The 19,074-nt window shown below is 43.5% G+C and overlaps 3 protein-coding genes across 3 annotated transcripts; 2 read left to right on the top strand and 1 right to left on the bottom strand.

Moving 5' to 3' along the window:
* Window positions 1–32: 32 nt before the first annotated feature.
* LOC142385117 (phenylserine dehydratase-like) lies at window positions 33–6,662 on the top strand. Its single transcript, XM_075471303.1, has 7 exons — window positions 33–82; window positions 1,365–1,542; window positions 1,606–1,787; window positions 1,878–2,008; window positions 3,906–4,054; window positions 5,259–5,348; window positions 5,425–6,662. The coding sequence occupies exons 1-7, from the start codon at window positions 77–79 to the stop codon at window positions 5,664–5,666; spliced, it is 978 nt and encodes a 325-aa protein (XP_075327418.1). The 5' UTR covers window positions 33–76; the 3' UTR covers window positions 5,667–6,662.
* tprkb (Tp53rk binding protein) lies at window positions 5,805–8,139 on the bottom strand. Its single transcript, XM_075471304.1, has 4 exons — window positions 7,901–8,139; window positions 7,621–7,743; window positions 7,053–7,229; window positions 5,805–6,195 (listed from the first exon to the last, which is right to left on the bottom strand). Exons 1-4 carry the CDS (start codon window positions 8,039–8,041, stop codon window positions 6,115–6,117), a joined length of 522 nt encoding a protein of 173 aa, XP_075327419.1. The 5' UTR covers window positions 8,042–8,139; the 3' UTR covers window positions 5,805–6,114.
* Window positions 8,140–8,347: 208 nt separating this feature from the next.
* On the top strand, window positions 8,348–12,181 carry alg10 (ALG10 alpha-1,2-mannosyltransferase). The gene is made up of 3 exons (XM_075472450.1): window positions 8,348–8,702; window positions 9,485–9,682; window positions 10,167–12,181. Exons 1-3 carry the CDS (start codon window positions 8,538–8,540, stop codon window positions 11,226–11,228), a joined length of 1,425 nt encoding a protein of 474 aa, XP_075328565.1. The 5' UTR covers window positions 8,348–8,537; the 3' UTR covers window positions 11,229–12,181.
* Window positions 12,182–19,074: the final 6,893 nt, after the last annotated feature.

Here is a 19,074-nt window from a genome sequence, read left to right as displayed (position 1 = left end):
TCCGCGCCGGAACCATCGAGCTGACGGTAGAAGTGTAACACCGGTCAGCTTCCGAGGGAGCAGAGTCCGCACAGACATGACGGTAGGAGGAAATCTGGCGAATTTAAGGGTTTTTTAATCAAAAGTACAGCTCCCACCAGCAGAACTCTGATATATTTCAGTTTTAACTCAGCAGAATTATTTGGGATTTCTTCAAGAAACCGATTAAAGTTAAAGGTAAAGATCTGAAAACTGCAGATCAGAAAATCCAGAAAAACGACTGAAGTAACTGATTAAAAGGTGCTTTTATTAGTAGTAGTATTATCAGATATGTAGAATTATTAATAATTAAATAAAAAACAGATTTAAGATATTTTTCTTTTTCATAATTTTTAGATAATAAAACAAATATTTCAAACAGGTGAATTGTTTCTTAAAGAAGTTTCTTCCAGGATCCATGAAGCCCGTCAGGATTTGAGTCTTTTCCATTCAGTCCTCACTGCTGTTCTCCAGTTATTCAGAATGAATTCACTGCTCTAATATACAAGTTCCTGTTAAAGTTAGTTATCTGCAGTTAACTTGAAGTCAAACCAGACAAGAGCACAGTTTTGGATCGTGTGTGAATCATGAATAAACACGTCTGAAGGTGTGCAGCAGCACGGATTGGGCTTTTCTGCTTTAAAGGGACAGTTCGCCTCATTAAAGGGACAGTTCGCCTCTTCTGACATGAAGCTGTGTAACATCCCATATCAGCAACATCATTTCTGAACATCTTCTTACCCCCTGCTGCGTCCTGTGAGCAGAGTTCCAGCCTCGTTTTGGTGTTGATGAAGGTAGTCCGGCTAGTTGGCTGGGGTTTAAAAAATAAAGCGTTTTGCTTCTCAGAACAATATGCGTTCAACAGAGTAATACATTTGCATCACAAAATCGTTCTCCAGGAAAAAGTCAGACCTCACAATCGCTTGGCCCCATTTTCTCTCCCTTCGTATCACTGCCTGCTGCCGCCTGCCGACAGCCGCGCCTGTTACGGTGTTTGCTGCTCGGAAGCAGGGGACTGCTCGGTCTGCACAGCAGGTAAACAAAAGGAAAGGAATAGAGAAGGAAAGGAAACGAAAGGAAACAAAAGAAAAGGAAGCGAAAGGAAAAGAGAAGGAAAGGAAAGGAAACAAAACAAAATGAAAGGAAACGAAAGGAAAGAGACGGAAAGGAAACAAAAGGAAAGGGAAGAAGGAAAGGAAACAAACGAAAGAAAAGGTCTGACTTTTTCCTGGAGAACAATTTTGTGAAGCAAATGATATGGGACGTCACACAGCTTCATGTCAAAAGAGGCGAACTGTCCCTTTAAAGCTGCCATCACAGAGTTTCCATATTTGTAACGCCCTCAGATGGATCCGGCGTCTGCAGACGCCATCACTCTGGCCCTACTGAGAGAGGCCAGAGAGACGGTGAGGCGCAGCCCCCTGGGGGTCATCAACACTCCCATGATCCCCCTGGACCAGACGACTCTGCCTGCGAGCGCCGGCGGCAGGATCCACATCAAACTGGAGAACATGCAGACCACCGGTGAGTGTTTCCGTGCACGTCTGCGCCGATTTGCTGATGTTGACTCTGCTTCGTTGTCGACAGGATCCTTTAAGATCAGGGGCGTGGCCAATCAGTTCGCCAGGAGGCAGAGGGGCGGCCATTTTGTCACCATGTCTGCAGGGAACTACGGGAAGTCGTTTGCGTTCGCCTCAAAGCATTATGGGACGCAGGGGAAGGTGGTCATGCCGGAAACGGCGCCGGAGTCCAGGTCCGTGCTGATCCAGGTCAGAGCCGCCCGACAGTGAAACGCAGAGCGGCAGATTATCCGCTGATGGAAACAAAAAGCTTTGGTGGGTTCTGCGTCTCGTCCTCAGAGCTTCGGCGTGCAGGTGGAGCGCGTTCCTACGTCCCGTCTGATGGACGTGGTCGACCGCTGCGTTCAGGAGGACAACATGACCTTCCTGCACTCCTACGATGACCTGGATCTGATAACCGGACACGCCAGGTAGGCTCACGGCCGACTTCAGCTCCAGACGTGACGTCTTCAACCGTGCTGACCTTAGTGATGGCAAAATGAGGCTTTTTGAAGCATTGAGTCATAAATTCAATTCAATACCCGAAGCTTCATTCAATTGGGGACTCGAGTCGCTGTTTTGATGACTTGTGACTTGACAAAAAATAAAAGACTCGAGACTCGACTCGGACTTGGAAGTTAAAGACTCGGCACTTGACTTGAGACGCGATGATTTGAATAACTTGAGTGTTAAGCATCTAGCATAACTTCCAACTTTGTTCGTCATCTGAAGATCCATTCTGACCAGTAAGTGCTCGTCAAATTAGCTAATATTATCCTGTTAGCCTAGCCGATAGTTAGCTAACGTTAGCTTGATATGATACGGGGTGGACAGGTTGGACACATTGGCCAATGATGTTTACTGACAGTTACTTATATCTTTGTGTTTTCACTTTATTAAGATCAGATTCTGCAGGTAAAATTGCAATAATAAGGTGAGCTGACTTTGACTTGCCCAAGAAAAAATTACTTGAGAGTTACACGTGTGACTTGTTCCCATCTCTGGTGACACCTACTGGCAGCAGCGATTGTTGCACCAAATGATGCATCTCTTGTGTCAACACTATAATAACACTTATGAGTGTGTTTTTAGTACCTCATTAAAGATTGAGTAATTTATCCATGAAACAATAATTATTTAAAAACAATGTGAACATTTTTGTTTTTTTCATTCATATTTTCTTTGGGAGTGTGCTTGGTGTAATAATAATGTGTTACTTCAGGTGTTTTTATTCAAGAAAAATAGTTTTTTTTCTCAGTCAAAGGGCTCAAATGGTTTCTTTTTTTTTTTAGACAATTTCTCCAACTTTGGAAAATACTCTTTCACAGGGAACAGAGGAGGCTGGTGTGACCAGGAACTGTTTGGCTCGAAATATTCTCACACTTGGGAACGCTTCCTCGATGGTTGCTCCATGAGAGAATAATCCAAAACTCAGAATATCAAAAAACTAGAGCTGTTCGTAACGTATAATACGTGTAGAACGGGGACATGAACCAGGGCTTCGGCCATCTTGAATACACTGAATCGAGGCAAATGTTCAAAGGTCCGCCCATCAACTCGAAGCAGTCTGCTGACTCGGGCTGTGTTCGAAACCGCATACTACATACTGCATACTGCATACTACATACTCATCTATCAGACAGTAAGCAGAGCGTTTACCCACAATGCATTTCACTCCTGCCCGAGCCGAAATCAGCCGGCCTGAAGCTGATTTCTCTTAAGCTCTAAACTCTGTAAACTTTAGCAACATTTGAAACATTTTCAGGAGAGAAAGTAGTCGTTTAGATCCCCAACGTGTTGAAAACCTGACAAAATACCGGCTGTTTACAATTTTGTTCCCACGAATTCGGCGCTACTAAAGCTAGCCGCAGTGTGCAACGCACTTCCGGTTATTTTCACAAAATAAAATACCCGTTGCCTTTTATCATAGGGAAAGCCATTACCATACAATTGGTGCTTTTGTTTTGAAAACAGGAAGTGAACCTACCCTCGTTGTAGCTAGCTTGAAACTGCCGTTTTGACAGGAAATGACGATCGGCGACGTCACGTTACGTTGCATCTTGGGTAGTTTGAGTATGAGTAGTAACCTCATGATGCATACCCAACATTTCAGAGAATCTAGTATGCATCCGGGAACTTCTCGCTTACTCAAACTCGCTTACTAACTCAAAAAGTTAGTAGGAGTAGTAGGAGAAGTATGCGGTTTGGAACACAGCCTCGGTCTGAATGAAGCGAGCTCCGGTCCACTGCTTCACCATAACTATCCTGTCGAGTTTGACGCGTTTCGAAGCTTCGAAGCTTCACACCAGCTGACCTGTGTGTGTGCAGCCTGGGCTTGGAGGTGCTGGAGGTGGTGCCCCGGCCCGACGTGGTGGTGGTGTGCTGCGGTGGAGGGGGCCTGCTGGCCGGAGTGGCCGCCGCCATCAAACTGTCGGGCTGTGATGAGACCAGGATCTACGGCGTGGAACCAGAAGGAGGTAAAAGCTTAGAAGGCCGGAGTTATTTTGTTACTATTGGCAGCTATGAATCTGAGCGAGTGGCCATGACTTGTGGAGTCCCCCAGGGGTCAATTCTTGGACCTCTTCTGTTTAACTTGTATATGCTCCCTTTGGGTCAGATATTGCAGAACTTTAACATCAATTATCACAGTTTATGCAGACGATACACAACTTTATGTGTCTCTGTTACCATGGCGACTGCAGCCCAGCAGACGTTCTGTGTCAGTGTCTGGAGGAAGTAAACACCTGGATGGGATAGAATTTTCTACAGTTAAATGAAGGCAAAACTGAGATAATTCTGTTTGGGAGCAAAGAGAAGAGGGTCAGCGTTGGTAAATATCTTGAGACTCGGGACCTTACAATCACTGACCGAGTTGGTAACCTCGGAGTGTTGATAGACTCAGATCTGACTTTCAGCAGCCACCTCAATGCTGTCACCAAGGCAGCTTTTTACCATCTCAGAAACATCAACAGAATTAAAGGTTTCCAGGAGAAACTCATCCATGCATTCATCTCCAGTAGACTCCATCACTGTAACGCTCTTTTAACTGGACTTCCCACAAAGAGCATTAAACATCTGCAGCTCATCCAGAACGCTGCTGCTGGAGTTTTAACCCGGACTAAGAGATCTGAACACATCACAGCAGCTTTAAAATCTTTACTCTGGCTTCCAGTCAGTCACAGAATAGATTTTAAAAGCCTGCTGATGGTTTACAAATCCCAGAACGGTTTAGGCCCAAAATACATCTGTGATCTGTTCAGAGAATATAAAGCCAGCAGAGCTCTTAGATCCAAGGACTCAGGTCAGCTGGTCCAGTCCAGAGTCCAGACTAAACATGGAGAAGCAGCATTTAGCTGTTATGCTGCAAACAAGTGGAACAAACTGCCAGTGGAGATTAAACTTTCACCAAATGGAAACATTTTTAAATCCAGGTTAAAAATGTTTCTTTTCTCATGTGTCTATGCATATAAATCTTATCTGAACTTATCTGGACTGTTGCTTGTTTTTAAATTCATTTCAATTATTTCATTTGTTTCTCTTTATATTCTTTTATGTATTTTTAATGCTTCTTCCACTCCCTGCTGCAATGCTTTTATTTTATGTGAAGCACTTTGAATTGTTTTGTACATGAAATGTGCTACAAATAAATTTGATTTGATGTGTGTGTGTGTTTAAACTCAGCCTGCACCATGTACAGAAGCTTTATAGAACAGAAGCCGGTGGGGATGGACACCAGGAGCATCGCCTCTGGGCTGGCGCCTCCTTTCGCAGGTCAGTTTCTCCTCTTTGACGACCGTTGAGCGTCAGCATATTTTGCACTCGGTGACGCCTCCTCTCTGGGTCTCAGGTAAGCTGCCGTACGAGCTGTGTCGGCGCCACGTGGAGGCCATCGTCCTGGTGAGCGACGGGGAAATCAGGGCGGCGGTGAGCGTGCTGTACGGAGCCGGGCTGGTGGTGGAGCCGTCAGGCTGCGCTGCGTTCGCCGCCATCGTGAACAACAAGATCCCCGACCTGCAGGGGAAGAGCGTCGTGTGCGTCCTCAGCGGAGGCAACATCGGGAAGGACGAGCTCGCCAACTTTCCAGACTGAAAGCTGCTTCTTCGTCAGGAGCAACACGCGTGTAGGGACGGGAATTGATGAGATTTTTACGATTCCATTTTTGATTCTGCTTAACGATTCGGTTCTTTAACGATTCTCATTTGGAAAAAAGGACAACAAACAGGTCGATTAGCATCAACTTTGTTTAGTTTAGAACTAACATGAGTCACGACCCATGAATGCTTTGTACTTAGGGTTGAGAATCTTTGTCTTCTCCCTAGAAAATATATAATGGGAATGAATTACCGAATGAAACATCTTCAGACCACGACAGACAACACATCCAGTCAGCTGGAATAAAGACGTCATCTTTGAAAGACTTTCACCATTTATAGTTCAGCGGACACAAAGCGTGACTCTCCGGTAGCAGAAAGTGAGCTGAAAGCCTTTTTAACTGACAGAAATAAACACGTTTAACATCTGTTATAAACCGCTGGAGCTACATGACGTCCTTGGTGGCCATTCTGCAGACGACAGCATCCAGCAGATGTTTCTCCTCCTGAGGAGTGATTTTGTACATCTGTGATGGAGACAGGAAAAAAAACAAGAATATTAATGATAAGATGCAACAGAAATCCATCAGGATGTGTGAACAGTTGGGTCAGCGCCCATTTAAAACCATTTAAACCCATATATAACCATTTAAAACCGCATACAACCATTTAAACCCATATATAACCATTTTAAACCACATAAACCCATTTAAACCCATATATAACCATTTAAAACCACATAAAACCATTTAAAACCTTCATTTAGGTGAAAACTCTGGAAATATTTTGCATCACGGACGAGACGAGGCTTGAAAGTTTGTCTCAATCGTTCGTTTTGTTCCATGATGAACGACTCTGGTGCTAATAAAGCTAATAAAGCATAATTTAGCCTTCTAACGTGTTAGCCTGTGATGCTAAATCTAACAGGACAGAATGAAGAACTCATTAATTCATGTGCTTCAACATTTCTTAATGAATAAACAAATCAACAAACCATGAGCGTTTGATCTGTTCTGTATATATTTTGTGATATATTTAATTAAAGTTTTATTTTATCAGGCCCCTCTCTGTGGAACCGGCTGCCAGTTTGGCTTCAGTTATCAGGCCCCTCTCTGCCTTTAAGACCAGGCTTAAAACTTTCCTTTCTGATAAAGCTTATAGTTAGGGATGGTTCAGGTGAGCCTGAAACATCCCATAGTTAAGCTGCTACAGGCCCAGACTTCAGGGGGAGCTCCCATGATGCACCTCTCCTCCCTCTGCTCTTTCCTCACATTTACATATGACATCATTGTTGTCATTAACTTGTGTTTCTCTCTCTCAGCCCTAAAACACACACATTAGTCCACACAGTAAGTTAGAAAACGTAAAGCTTAAAGTCGGAAACCTTTTTGATCTTCTCAGCATCTGATAACGAGCAGATTTCGTCCACTGGAACCTGCCGTCCGTCCACTTTGGCTGTGAGGTCCGACAGAAGCTGCGGCTCGTCTTTGTTGTGAACCACGACCATCAGGACAGAGTCGTCGCTTTCTGAGACCCCAAATCTTTTAAAGGCCTCCGAGATCTGCGTCAGAAATGTTGACAGGATGCTGAACAGAGACGGCAGAGTTTATCTGCTGTGAAACTGACGTCAATCAGAGCGTTTCTGCCAGTTTAACTGAAACAATTAATCCATTTTATTTACATGGAGAGTTATCAAATCAAATTTATTTGTAGCACATTTCCTGTACAAAGCAATTCAAAGTGCTTCACATAAAATAAAAGCATTGCAGCAGGGAGTGGAAGAAGCATTAAAAATACATAAAAGAATATAAAGAGAAACAAATAAAATAATTTAAATGAATTTAAAAACAAGCAACAGTCCGGATAAATTCAAAGATATCGTGCAGATTTCATGCATAGACACATGAGAACAGAAATGTTTTTAACCTGGATTTAAAGTTCATTTTACTTACTTTATTAGTCGGTGACAGGTTGTAGAGTATCTCCGAGTTTAAAGATCTTGTTTTCATTTTTCCAATGATCTGTAAATGAAGAGCTTTGTTGGCGGCCACCAGCACTTGGAAAGGATCCACCAGCTGGAAATGATCATTAATTATATCTTTAATGACAATGTGTAGCAGCACTTTTAGCTGGTAAATATTAAATGTTTACACAGAAATACATTAAATGTTTACACAGAAATAAATTAAACTTGGACTCAGTCCTGCTAAAAGCAACGAATATTAGCCTCACCATTGTCGGGTTGATCAAAGCTGCGTCTATTTTACCCTCCACCGCATTTTGTCTCAGCTCCGCCGCATTTTTTACTTCCTTAAACAGCATCTGAGTCACTCTGTAGTCCGGAAATAGCTCCAACTCCCGGGTTAGGTGCATGTTGGAGCGAATTTGAGACAAAGTTTTCTAGCAATTGACAATTATCATCGTGTCTCACGTGAAAAGGATCCGCACGCCGACGGAACCATAATACTGTGACACCGCTGGACCGGAAACACCCTCCTTCGAGAATATAGTAATAATAAAATAATAAGTTTGTTAAATTCTGTTGCTTTACCTTTAAAGAAGTACATAATACGCATTTTATGCAAATTCATTTATAAAATATTTGCGATACCGCATATTTACCATGAGGTAGGAACTAATAATTATAAGCGTTTTGCGATCGAGCTCCTTTCTGAGACGGACCTCCAGCAGTCAAACAACAAAACTCTTCCGTTTATCGCCACCAAATAGAATTCATCCCATAAAACTGCGAACTGAGGTTGTCTTGGCGGTTTAAATTCTCAGATATCGTCGCTATGGGTTTTATCAGACGGTTTAACAGTTAAAATTGACTTAAATTTACTTTTAAGTTATTGCTTCCTGCTCAGAAATGGAGAAATTCGAAGGCTACATCTTCACCGCCCTGTGCAGCACCAACTTCCTGGTATCATGCCTGCTGTTCTCCAGGATCACCCGGGAGCAAAGGGAGCCCTACATGGACGAGATTTTCCACGTCCCGCAGGCTCAGAAATACTGCCACGGGAAATTCAACGAGGTGAACCCGCTTTTCTCCATGTAATTGTGGGTTTTTGTTGTCATTGTCCGGCGGATTAAGGTTAGCCTGCAGCGGGGCTTTAGTCATTCAACCAGAATGATGCGGCAGCTTGTGGAGGTTTTAATCTCTATATCAGACATATATGCGGGATTAGCAGGGAGACTAAATGTATTGCACTTTTCCAGGAGCTCAGCTTTAACCAGGAAGGTTTCCCTTTTTAAACCCTGATACAACTCTGCAAACATTCCACTCTCTATACTATACTAATGTACCCCCTGGGGTTAATTAGTGGACCTAAAGGTACCTATATGTACCTTTTCGAGGGTCCAAAAGGTACATATATGTACTCTAGTGGTAAAAGGTACATATATGTACCTTTTTTTCTACATGCTGGGGTACAATAGACAGTCTGTGTTAGGCTACTTCAGTATAAGGGAACAAAACTATACCTTCTGAGGGTACTGCCCCAGGGACGAGCCATCGTACCCCTAAAGGTACAAATCTGTACTTTATTTTCTGACGAATCCGAATCCGTTAAGTCGAGTGTGACTGACCGATCTTTATCAGTAGGATTTCACTGTTAAAACGGTGCATATTTATCACATTTTATAGAACTGGATGTATCCAGAAGCTTCTTCTGAAAAGCTGTAAAAATGACGACAAATACACAGAAAAATAGCAGAAATGTTGATAAAGATGTAAAATGAGCCTGAAAAGGATCCACGATGAGCTGGATCCCCGTCCTGAACAGAACTTATGACCCTGATGTGTTTCCTCCGCAGTGGGACCCGATGATCACCACCCTCCCCGGCCTGTATCTCGTCTCCGTGGGCGTCATCAAGCCCGTGGTTTGGCTCGCCGGCCTGACGGGCGCCGTGGTGTGTTCCACCGCCATGCTGCGCTTCATCAACCTGCTGTTCAACTGCGGCAACCTCTACCTGCTGTACCTGCTGACCTGCAAGCTGCAGCTCCGGGAGAAGGTGAGGGGGCGGGGCTAAGGGAAGGGGGCGGGGCCAATGGGCTGGGGGCTCACGTTGCTTCTGACGCCATGTTGCTCACGTTGCTTCATGTTGCCTCTGACGCCATGTTGCTCACGTTGCTTCATGTTGCCTCTGACGCCATGTTGCTCACGTTGCTCCATGTTGCCTCTGACGCCATGTTGCTCACGTTGCTTCATGTTGCCTCTGACGCCATATTGCTCACGTTGCTTCATGTTGCCTCTGACGCCATGTTGCTCACGTTGCTTCATGTTGCCTCTGACGCCATGTTGCTCACGTTGCTCCATGTTGCTCACGTTGCTCCATGTTGCCTCTGACGCCATGTTGCTCACGTTGCTCCATGTTGCCTACGTTGCTTCATGTTGCCTCTGACGCCATGTTGCTCACGTTGCTCCATGTTGCCTACGTTGCTTCATGTTGCCTCTGACGCCATGTTGCCTCTGACGCCATGTTGCTTCTGTTGCAGACGCGGACGGCGTCCCGCCGGGTCCTCACGGCGCTCTCTCTCTCCACCTTCCCCGTGCTCTACTTCTTCAACTTCCTGTACTACACGGACGCCGGATCTACTTTCTTCATCCTCTTCACCTACCTGATGACGCTCTACGGCTGCCACAAGGCCGCGGCGCTGCTCGGCGTCTGCGCCGTGCTCTTCCGGCAGACCAACATCGTCTGGGTGGCGTTCTGCGCCGGCACGCTGGTCGCCGCCAAAATGGACGAGGCGTGGCGGGTAGAGCACACGAAGAAGAGGGAGGAGAAGGCTCCGCCCTCCCAGGTGCCGCTGTCAGTGGGCGGGGCTAAAAAGGTGCTGCTGTTCGCTCTGGACTTCCTCACGGCGCCCGCTCACCTGAAGGCCGTGCTGCTGGTGGCGTGGCCCTATGCGGGGGTGGGCGTCGGCTTCCTGGCGTTCGTGGTGCTGAACGACGGCGTTGTCGTGGGCGACCGGTCGCACCACGAGGCGTGCTTTAACGCGCCGCAGCTCTTCTACTTCTTCGCCTTCGCGCTGCTGCTGTCGGCGTCCGTCTCGCTGTGCCACCGCCGCGCGCTGCGCTTCCTGCACGCCGTGAGGAAGCAGCCCGTCTTCTTCCTCGCCGTCGCCGCCGTCTCGCTGCTGCTCGTGTGGAAGTTCACCTTCGTGCACGGGTACCTGCTGGCGGACAACCGCCACTTCCCCTTCTACGTGTGGAAGAACGTGTTCCAGCGCCACCAGCTGGCGCGCTTCCTGCTGGTTCCTGCCTACGTGTTCGCCGCCTGGAACTTCGTGGACTCGCTCCAGGCGCGCTCGCTGTTCTGGACGCTGGCGTTCCTGCTCTGCCTCGTGCTCGCCACCGTCCCCCAGAAGCTGCTGGAGTTCCGCTACTTCATCGTGCCGTACCTGATGTACCGGCTGCACATGCCGCTGCCGCCGCTGCCCCGGCTCATCCTCGAGTTCCTCGTGTACGCGGCCCTGAACGCCGCCACCGTCTACCTCTTCATCGCCAAGAGCTTCCGCTGGCCCGACAGCGCGGCCGCGCAGCGGTTCATGTGGTGAGGAGCCGCTCGCCGTCTGCTCACAGCGTCTCCGTGTCGTCTGTCGGGGAAATAAATCTGAATTTTTAGGGTTTTTCTCTCAAACTCCAAACGCAGTCCGGTTTATAATTCAGTAAAAATATTCCCGCGTCGTCTCCAGACGCCGCCGCGTCGTCTCCAGACGCCGCCGCGTCGTCTCCAGACGCCGCCGCGTTGTCTCCAGACGCCGCCGCGTTGTCTCCTGACGCCGCGTTGTCTCTTTCTCCCGTAGATGTAAACATGAATCACTTTCAGCTTTAAATACGAATAAAGACCAAAAACCCGACGGCAGCCGTACTGTGAGCGTCGGGACTTTTCTGATTCTGAGTCTTCTGAAGAACAGTCGGCTTTAAATGAGCCCAGCAGAGTCTTCGGAGCCGGTTTTCAGGCGTCACATTTCGACGTCTCTCAGAATAAATTCAGAATGAACAAAGAGCAGCTTTGCTGGGATTCAGGCTGTTTGAAGCTTCGGTTTCAGTCGGATTCAAACTGACACAATAATCCGTATCATGTGAACGCGCTCGCTGATGGAGGCGTGGACCATAAATGAAACTGATGATTTAAATGTTTCTTTTTCTTTGATGAAGCCATAAGAACCCACTGGAGACACCCGCCATGTTCATTTTGAGGCTTTTTTTGTACGCAGTGACTGTTTTGTGCTCCTGATCTGATCTTTTTCCCAGTTTCTTTGTGATAAAAGAGGAAAAGAGAAAGTTTGGGCACTTTTCCTGCTCGGTGGAAACCTGCTGAGAACTTTTCACTTTGACTTTTTTGGGACAACGACTCGTAATCTGGCTTAAAAGTGTCTGAACCTCTTTGTTAAACTCGTCTTTTTTCTGTCTGTCCTTGCTTCTGTAAGTGTGCTGCTACCTTGTTGATACAACTTTTGAATAAAATGTCTTACCGTAAATGAAGTGCACTCAGTGTGATGATGTCACAGTGATGTCATCGTTTGGCTGAAGGACGCAGAGCTCAGAGGCCTGAACATCTGAGTGCAGTCTCCTCTTCTTTGCTCATCTCAGACAGAAACAAGTAATAATTCCACAGAAGAAGAAAACAATGAGCAGACTTCAGATAATCTGATGTTTTATTTCAGCATCCTGAGTCTCAGATTTTGTGGCTTTGCTTCCTTTGAGGTTAAACTTAAAGGGACAGTTCGCCTCTTTAAAGGGACAGTTCGCCTCTTTAAAGGGACAGTTCGCCTCTTTTGACATGAAGCTGTGTAACATCCCATATCAGCAACATCATTTCTGAACATCTTCTTACCCCCTGCTGCGTCCTGTGAGCAGAGTTCCAGCCTCGTTTTGGTGTTGATGAAGGTAGTCCGGCTAGTTGGCTGGGGTTTAAAAAATAAAGCGTTTTGCTTCTCAGAACAATATGCGTTCAACAGAGTAATACATTTGCATCTTAAAATGGTTCTCCAGGAAAAAGTCAGACCTCAGAATCTCTTGGCCCTATTTTCCAGAGATGGCGACTCGAGTCGCTGTTTTGATGACTTGTGACTTGACAAAACATAAAAGACTTGAGACTCGACTCGGACTTGGAAGTTAAAGACTCGGCACTTGACTTGACTTGAGGCTGAGAACGGCGTCATAATTGGATCCCTACCCTGTCAGTCAGCCATCCCCTCTCTGCATACCTTAGTGTTTATTAGAGAGAATAAACTCATATCAGATATGCATCAACATGTCAGCGGGACCGAGAGTCGTTGTCTTCGGCTTTCATAATCACCATTTTGACGGCAAAAGACGAACAGCACAGTGCAAGACATGCGGCATCAACATCTCAGACAGCCAGACGACAACTTCCAACTTTGTTCCTCATTTAAAGATCCATTCTGACCAGTAAGTGCTTGTTAAATTAGCTAATATTATCCTGTTAGCCTAGTCGGTAGTTAGCTAACGTTAGCTTGATATGATACGGGGTGGACAGGTTGGACACATTGGCCAATGATGTTTACTGACAGTTACTTATATCTTTGTGTTTTCACTTTATTAAGATCAGATTCTGCAGGTAAAACTGCAATAATAAGGTGACTTGACTTTGACTTGCCCAAGAAAAAATTACTTGAGACTTGTACATGTGTGACTTGGTCCCATCTGCTATTTTCTCTCCCTTCGTATCACTGCCGCCTGCCGACAGCCGCGCCTGTTACGGTGTTTGCTGCTCGGTCTGCACAGCAGGCAGTGATACGAAGGGAGAGAAAATAGGGCCAAGAGATTGTGAGGTCTGACTTTTTCCTGGATATGGGATATGTTGCTGATATGGGATGATATACAGCTTCATGTCAAAAGAGGCGAACTGTCCCTTTAAAGGAGAAGTTCAAACCAAACCTTTAGCCTTCACACTCTTCTGCACAGTGAACGCTCGCCTTAGATGGTTTTCTTTGTCCATTACAGTATAATATTCTTATTCATGAATCTATTCTTGGTCGGCTCCCAGTTTATCTTCAGCTTTATATCCATAAAAAAAAAAAAAACGTACTTATAGTGTCTTCATTCCCTCCTGTTATACTGGAGGAACTGGTCCTTTATTTTAAATATATTAGAAGCAGATTCCTCAGTTTGTAATTGTTGTGTTTGACCAATTCGGTCCCTATTTAACCTTTAATGGCTGCGGTGTTCAGTTTTACTGTCTTAAACTTGTGTTATTTTAACTTTTATTTACTATCTACATGTATATTTTATGACTCCTGAGCGGAGCAGCTGCTTATATTGACCAGGAGACTCTTATAAAAGAGATTTTAAATATGAAGAGTTTGATTTCCTGGTTAAATAATGATAATAAAAAGCCATCTTAAACATTTTAATGTAAAAGACAGCACAGAATATGGAAATAACTGCACAAAGAATAGGAAATATTGTGCTTTTAGCATAGAAAAATCCTTAATTCTTCGTAGTTAACCATGTTATACAGCTGATAACGTAAATGGAAATCACCGTGACTGAAAACTGATGCTCATTAGATGGAATAAAAGATCCTTTTCAGCCGTGTAAGAGGACTCAAACCTGCAGCTGTTAACAGGATTTAAACTAATGCTGCAGATCGGCCACCAGGAGGCGCTGTAAGGCAAGGCTACATGAAGTAGCCTGAACTGGGGATAAATTCATCCGCTGCTTCACAACTTTCTGAAGGAAACGTATGCTTTGAGCTCAAGATAAAACAAACATTTGATTATCCATCAAACACGACTGCTTTCAGGTGAGATAAAACAGAAGAAAAGTCGTGTTTGATCACCATGGTGACGAAGAGGTCGTAGTTTTTTTTTTAATTTGGAGACCTGATTAAAGTTCACACGAGTCTTTCTGACCGCCGGAAAAGTCCCAACCCAGGAGGGAAGCAGCAAGATCTTTAATAAATGTTCAATTTCTCTTATTTCCTGATGCCAAAACAGTCTAAAGATGTTAAATAAAGGTGCAAATTTCCACTTTTTTGAGCAGTTAATAACAAATTAAGTAAAACATTAAGGTTATAATTGAAGTTTTTCTTATTTCTTAAGCAGAATCTTACAGATTAGCTTCAAACATACACAAATGGAATAAGATTATCCGACTCTGGTTGCTCACAAACAATTTCTATGAACTAAAAATAAACATCTGGTAGCTTCGTCCACTCCAATAATTATTTTTCTACATATTTTCTTGACTTGGGAGAAACTTCTCTCATCAGTAACTTCCAAACTTCATATTCTAATTACCTGTTATGATCGTGTACATTTTCTGGTGATGAAAATAAGCAGAACCGTGACTTTACAGACAGTTATGCTGGTTAAATCATTAAAATTCTTCTAATTATGTTCTGGTTACATCACATAAGTTCAACTTAACTCCGTCAACACATATTAGAAACTTTTTTAATCATGATTATGTAATCTGATGTTTTAATGCACACATATCAGCAGAGTCTTCCCTTTAATATAATTTTTTTCTGGAGGTTAACCGACCTCAAACCATCTCTAAAACTCGGCTTAGTTACGTAAAGGTAAAAGAAATCATGTTTTATGACATCACTTTTTCAAAATGACACTTAACATGAAGTTTCACCCCAAATATTTGTGAATAAAGCATTTATTCTGATTAGTTTTGCTCCAAAGAAATTAAAAAATGCATTAAAAGAAACATTTTAAAGTAAAAGAGCGGCATTGTGGGTAATCTGTTTGGAACTCAGGGTCAAACAGTAAAAAAAAAAATGGTCTCTTCTTAAGCTCTTTTTCTTGATCTCATAGAAAACGTCACGAGTTTCAGTAAAGATGGGAAGAAAAATACTTCGTAAAAGTCAACACGTGAATCTGACCCACCGACACTCAGCTGAAAATAGAACTATTAACAAATATTAACTTTAAATATTCAACAGAAAGCGCTTTTGATACTTTTTATTTAATGCCATCTTATCACAGTCAAACCTTCTCCTTTAAAACAAACCTGCAAAGCCAAAAATCACAGCGATACAAATGAGTTTTCTGTGGAACGAACACGAGGTAAAGCTAGCATAACGTACGTCTTCTGTAACTGTTTTACGTGGAAATTAACTCGCTGTGGCGACACCTGATAAAGGGAGACGCCGAAAGCACCAGAAGAAGAAGACACGGAACATGATGAACAATAATCTCGATAAATTACTCTGGATGAGACTTTAGGAACCTTCCAATCTTAGTAAAATAACCTGATCAGCAGCCATCTGTAAAGTCTAATGAAATGATCTTCTTTAGGAAACAGCAGACTGTCCTTTATCAGGGAAAGGAGCTCATTCTGTCCCAGAATTCCTTTCATCTTCAGTTACTAACTTTGATTAAAAAGTAATTACTCTGTATCATCTCTAACATGATAAATATGACATCTTTAATAACAATGTGATAAGATTGCAATAGATGAAAAGCATCAAAAGCGCTTTCTGTTGAATATTTAAAGTTAATATTTGTTAATAGTTCTATTTTCAGCTGAGTGTCGGTGGGTCAGATTCACACGTTGACTTTTACGAAGTATTTTTCTTCCCATCTTTACTGAAACTCGTGACGTTTTCTATGAGATCAAGAAAAAAAGAGCTTAAGAAGAGACAATAGATGGAAACTTTTCTGACTATTTGCCCCTGTTCTCTCCCGTTATATGGATATAAGCGGATCTCCAGTGATTTAAATAACTTCGGAAGGACGCCGACTTTCACCTAACTGTTATCGGTGAGTTGATGGACGTATTTTAGGCCAGAAATAAAGTCCAGGTTTAAAAAACAAAACAACCTTCTCCTTTAATTGTGCTCCATCAGCGCCAAACACTTTCTACTCGACCCCTGCCCGCCACCTTATGGTGTTCCTGACGCATCACTACCAGGCGCCATCATGATGATGGTTGCAGAAACAATATATATATTAATATTTTAATTACATAGAACATGTTTTCAGGTGGGTCAAGTACAAAATTTGACTATTTTCTCCGTTATTTTCTCCGAATACGAGTTGGTACGTTAGTCGATGATGTTTGAAGGTTTATTTTACAGCCCGTTCTCTCTTTATTTTCACATTATATTAATTTTTACACATTTACTCCTCAGTTCCAGTAGATCAGTGCACACAGCGAGTGTGAGAGGGATATGTACGAGTGTGTCGAGTCAGCAGAGCCACGGTGAAGTCATGGCTGTCAGATCATTCTCCAACTTCCCCCGACACCCTCGACCCTTTCACTGTACGTCAGTCAGCTTCCTACTCGTACGTCCGCGTGCCAGCACACATACATGTATTCACATGTCTGCGTAGGAGCCCTCTTACAGTCTCACTTAAAGAGACCACAAACACTGCAACAAATACTGCGAGAGTGACGCGTTTCCACCTTTCTCTCACCTACACACAAAGCTTCAACAACCCCATTTATCTATTAATATTCAACTAACTCACACGTGTTATGAAAATGTAATAAACTGAGTGGAATTTATTTAAGGTAAACACAAGAAACTTGTGCTAAAGAAAAAATGGACCAGACTCAGTGAATAACTCCCTATAATATAGATCAGTGAGCAGTGCTGACCAACATGTCATTGGGGTCATCAGGTGGGAACCTCCTTTCATCAGTGTTTCGTCTAGTTGGGCCCACGACACCTCCAGGAGGCTAAGCAATGGCTGTGTTCCAAACCGCATACTTCTCCTACTACTCATACTAACTTTCTGAGTTAGTATGCCAGTTTGAGTCAGCGAGAAGTTCCCGGATGCATACTAGAGTCTATGCAGGATTTTTATTCATCAGTTAGCTACTAATAATGAATTATGAGGCATTTTGGGTATTAAGAGCGACTCATCAATTTAATATTTATATGTAAATAAAATCTATAATACTCACGAGTTCCTTATTATTTATTTATAAATCCATCCTCCTTCAATGACTCTGTCATACAGCTTTAAAAAGGAATTTTGATGAGTTTTGATACCAAATCAGTTTCTCCTCCATCAACCATTGTGGGCAAAAAAAAAAAAAAATAATCCAACGTATTAATGTCACTCAGATCCTGAGGAGGTGTTTTGTTAGCTAAACTTGCCTGTGATAGCTCAGAGTGCTGTAAAAAGAGGCTGTATTCAAAACTGCATACTTCTCCTACTACTCATACTAACTTTCTGAGTTAGTAAGCGAGTTACTACTCATACTCAAACTACCCAAGATGCAACGTAACGTGACGTCGCCGATCGTCATTTCCTGTCAAAACGGCAGTTTCAAGCTAGCTACAACGAGGGTAGGTTCACTTCCTGTTTTCAAAACAAAAGCACCAATTGTATGGTATTGGCTTTCCCTGTGATAAAAGGCAACGGGTATTTTATTTTGTGAAAATAACCGGAAGTGCGTTGCTCACTGCGGCTAGCTTTAGTAGCGCCGAATTCGTGGGAACAAAATTGTAAACAGCCGGTATTTTGTCAGGTTTTCAACACGTTGGGGATCTAAACGACTACTTTCTCACCTGAAAATGTTTCAAATGTTGCTAAAGTTTACAGAGCTTAGAGCTTAAGAGAAATCAGCTTCAGGCCGGCTGATTTCAGCTCGGGCAGGAGCGAAATGCATTGTGGGTAAACGCTCTGCATACTGTCTGATCAATCAGTATGTAGTATGTAGTATGCAGTATGCAGTATGTAGTATGCAGTATGTAGTATGCAGTATGCAGTATGCAGTATGTAGTATGCAGTATGTAGTATGTAGTATGTAGTATGCAGTATGTAGTATGCAGTATGCAGTATGTAGTATGCAGTATGTAGTATGTAGTATGCAGTATGCAGTATGTAGTATGCAGTATGTAGTATGCAGTATGTAGTATGCAGTATGCAGTAGGCGGTTTCGAACACAGCCTTAGGCTCAAGTCGACTCGAGTTGCTGTTTTGATGAGTAGAAACTATACCTTCTGAGGGTACTGCCCCGGTGAGCAGCCATCGTACCCCTAAAGGTACATTCTGTACTTTATTTTCTGAGAGTGTAGTCAACTTCTGTTGAGCTAATAACTAGCATCCTGCTAAAATAAGCCCCGGATCATCAATGATTGTGGAAATGTGCTTTCTTCAGGCAGTTATTGGCAGATATTCTCCTGATTCAGCTCGAGAACTGAAGCTACAGTTTGCTTCAGTTTGACTACGAGAACACGAAGATCTCAGGAAAATAACAACTGTGTTGTTAGTGTATGTGGGGGTGATAGAAGATGGAAATACACTTCGGTTCAGTCAAGTAAAACAACAGAGAAGTCTAATGAAAACGTGACATCGTTTTCATGCCTTCGTTTAGCAGAAATGACACGAAAAACATGCAGAACTTTTAATGGATTGGCTGTGTGATCACTGAGCACCTTAAAAACGATGAAAGCTACAGCTA

The sequence above is a fragment of the Odontesthes bonariensis genome, chromosome 8 (assembly GCF_027942865.1).
Source record: "Odontesthes bonariensis isolate fOdoBon6 chromosome 8, fOdoBon6.hap1, whole genome shotgun sequence".
Classification (NCBI taxonomy): domain Eukaryota; kingdom Metazoa; phylum Chordata; class Actinopteri; order Atheriniformes; family Atherinopsidae; genus Odontesthes; species Odontesthes bonariensis.
The sequence above is the reverse complement of the archived record's forward strand: the minus strand, read 5'-3'. Positions and strand labels throughout refer to the sequence as shown.

Excerpts from the sequence above, each read along its gene's own strand:
- alg10 (XM_075472450.1), top strand. The coding sequence starts at position 8,538 with ATGGAGAAATTCGAAGGCTACATCTTCACCGCCCTGTGCAGCACCAAC. Across the intron at positions 8,703-9,484 it reads GCCACGGGAAATTCAACGAG|TGGGACCCGATGATCACCAC; the intron begins GTGAACCCGCTT and ends TTTCCTCCGCAG. Across the intron at positions 9,683-10,166 it reads AGCTGCAGCTCCGGGAGAAG|ACGCGGACGGCGTCCCGCCG; the intron begins GTGAGGGGGCGG and ends CTTCTGTTGCAG.
- LOC142385117 (XM_075471303.1), top strand. Across the intron at positions 1,788-1,877 it reads CCAGGTCCGTGCTGATCCAG|AGCTTCGGCGTGCAGGTGGA; the intron begins GTCAGAGCCGCC and ends TCTCGTCCTCAG. Across the intron at positions 5,349-5,424 it reads GCTGGCGCCTCCTTTCGCAG|GTAAGCTGCCGTACGAGCTG; the intron begins GTCAGTTTCTCC and ends TCTGGGTCTCAG.
- tprkb (XM_075471304.1), bottom strand. The coding sequence starts at position 8,041 with ATGCACCTAACCCGGGAGTTGGAGCTATTTCCGGACTACAGAGTGACT. Across the intron at positions 7,744-7,900 it reads CTTTGATCAACCCGACAATG|CTGGTGGATCCTTTCCAAGT; the intron begins GTGAGGCTAATA and ends GATCATTTCCAG. Across the intron at positions 6,196-7,052 it reads ATGCTGAGAAGATCAAAAAG|ATGTACAAAATCACTCCTCA; the intron begins GTTTCCGACTTT and ends TCTCCATCACAG.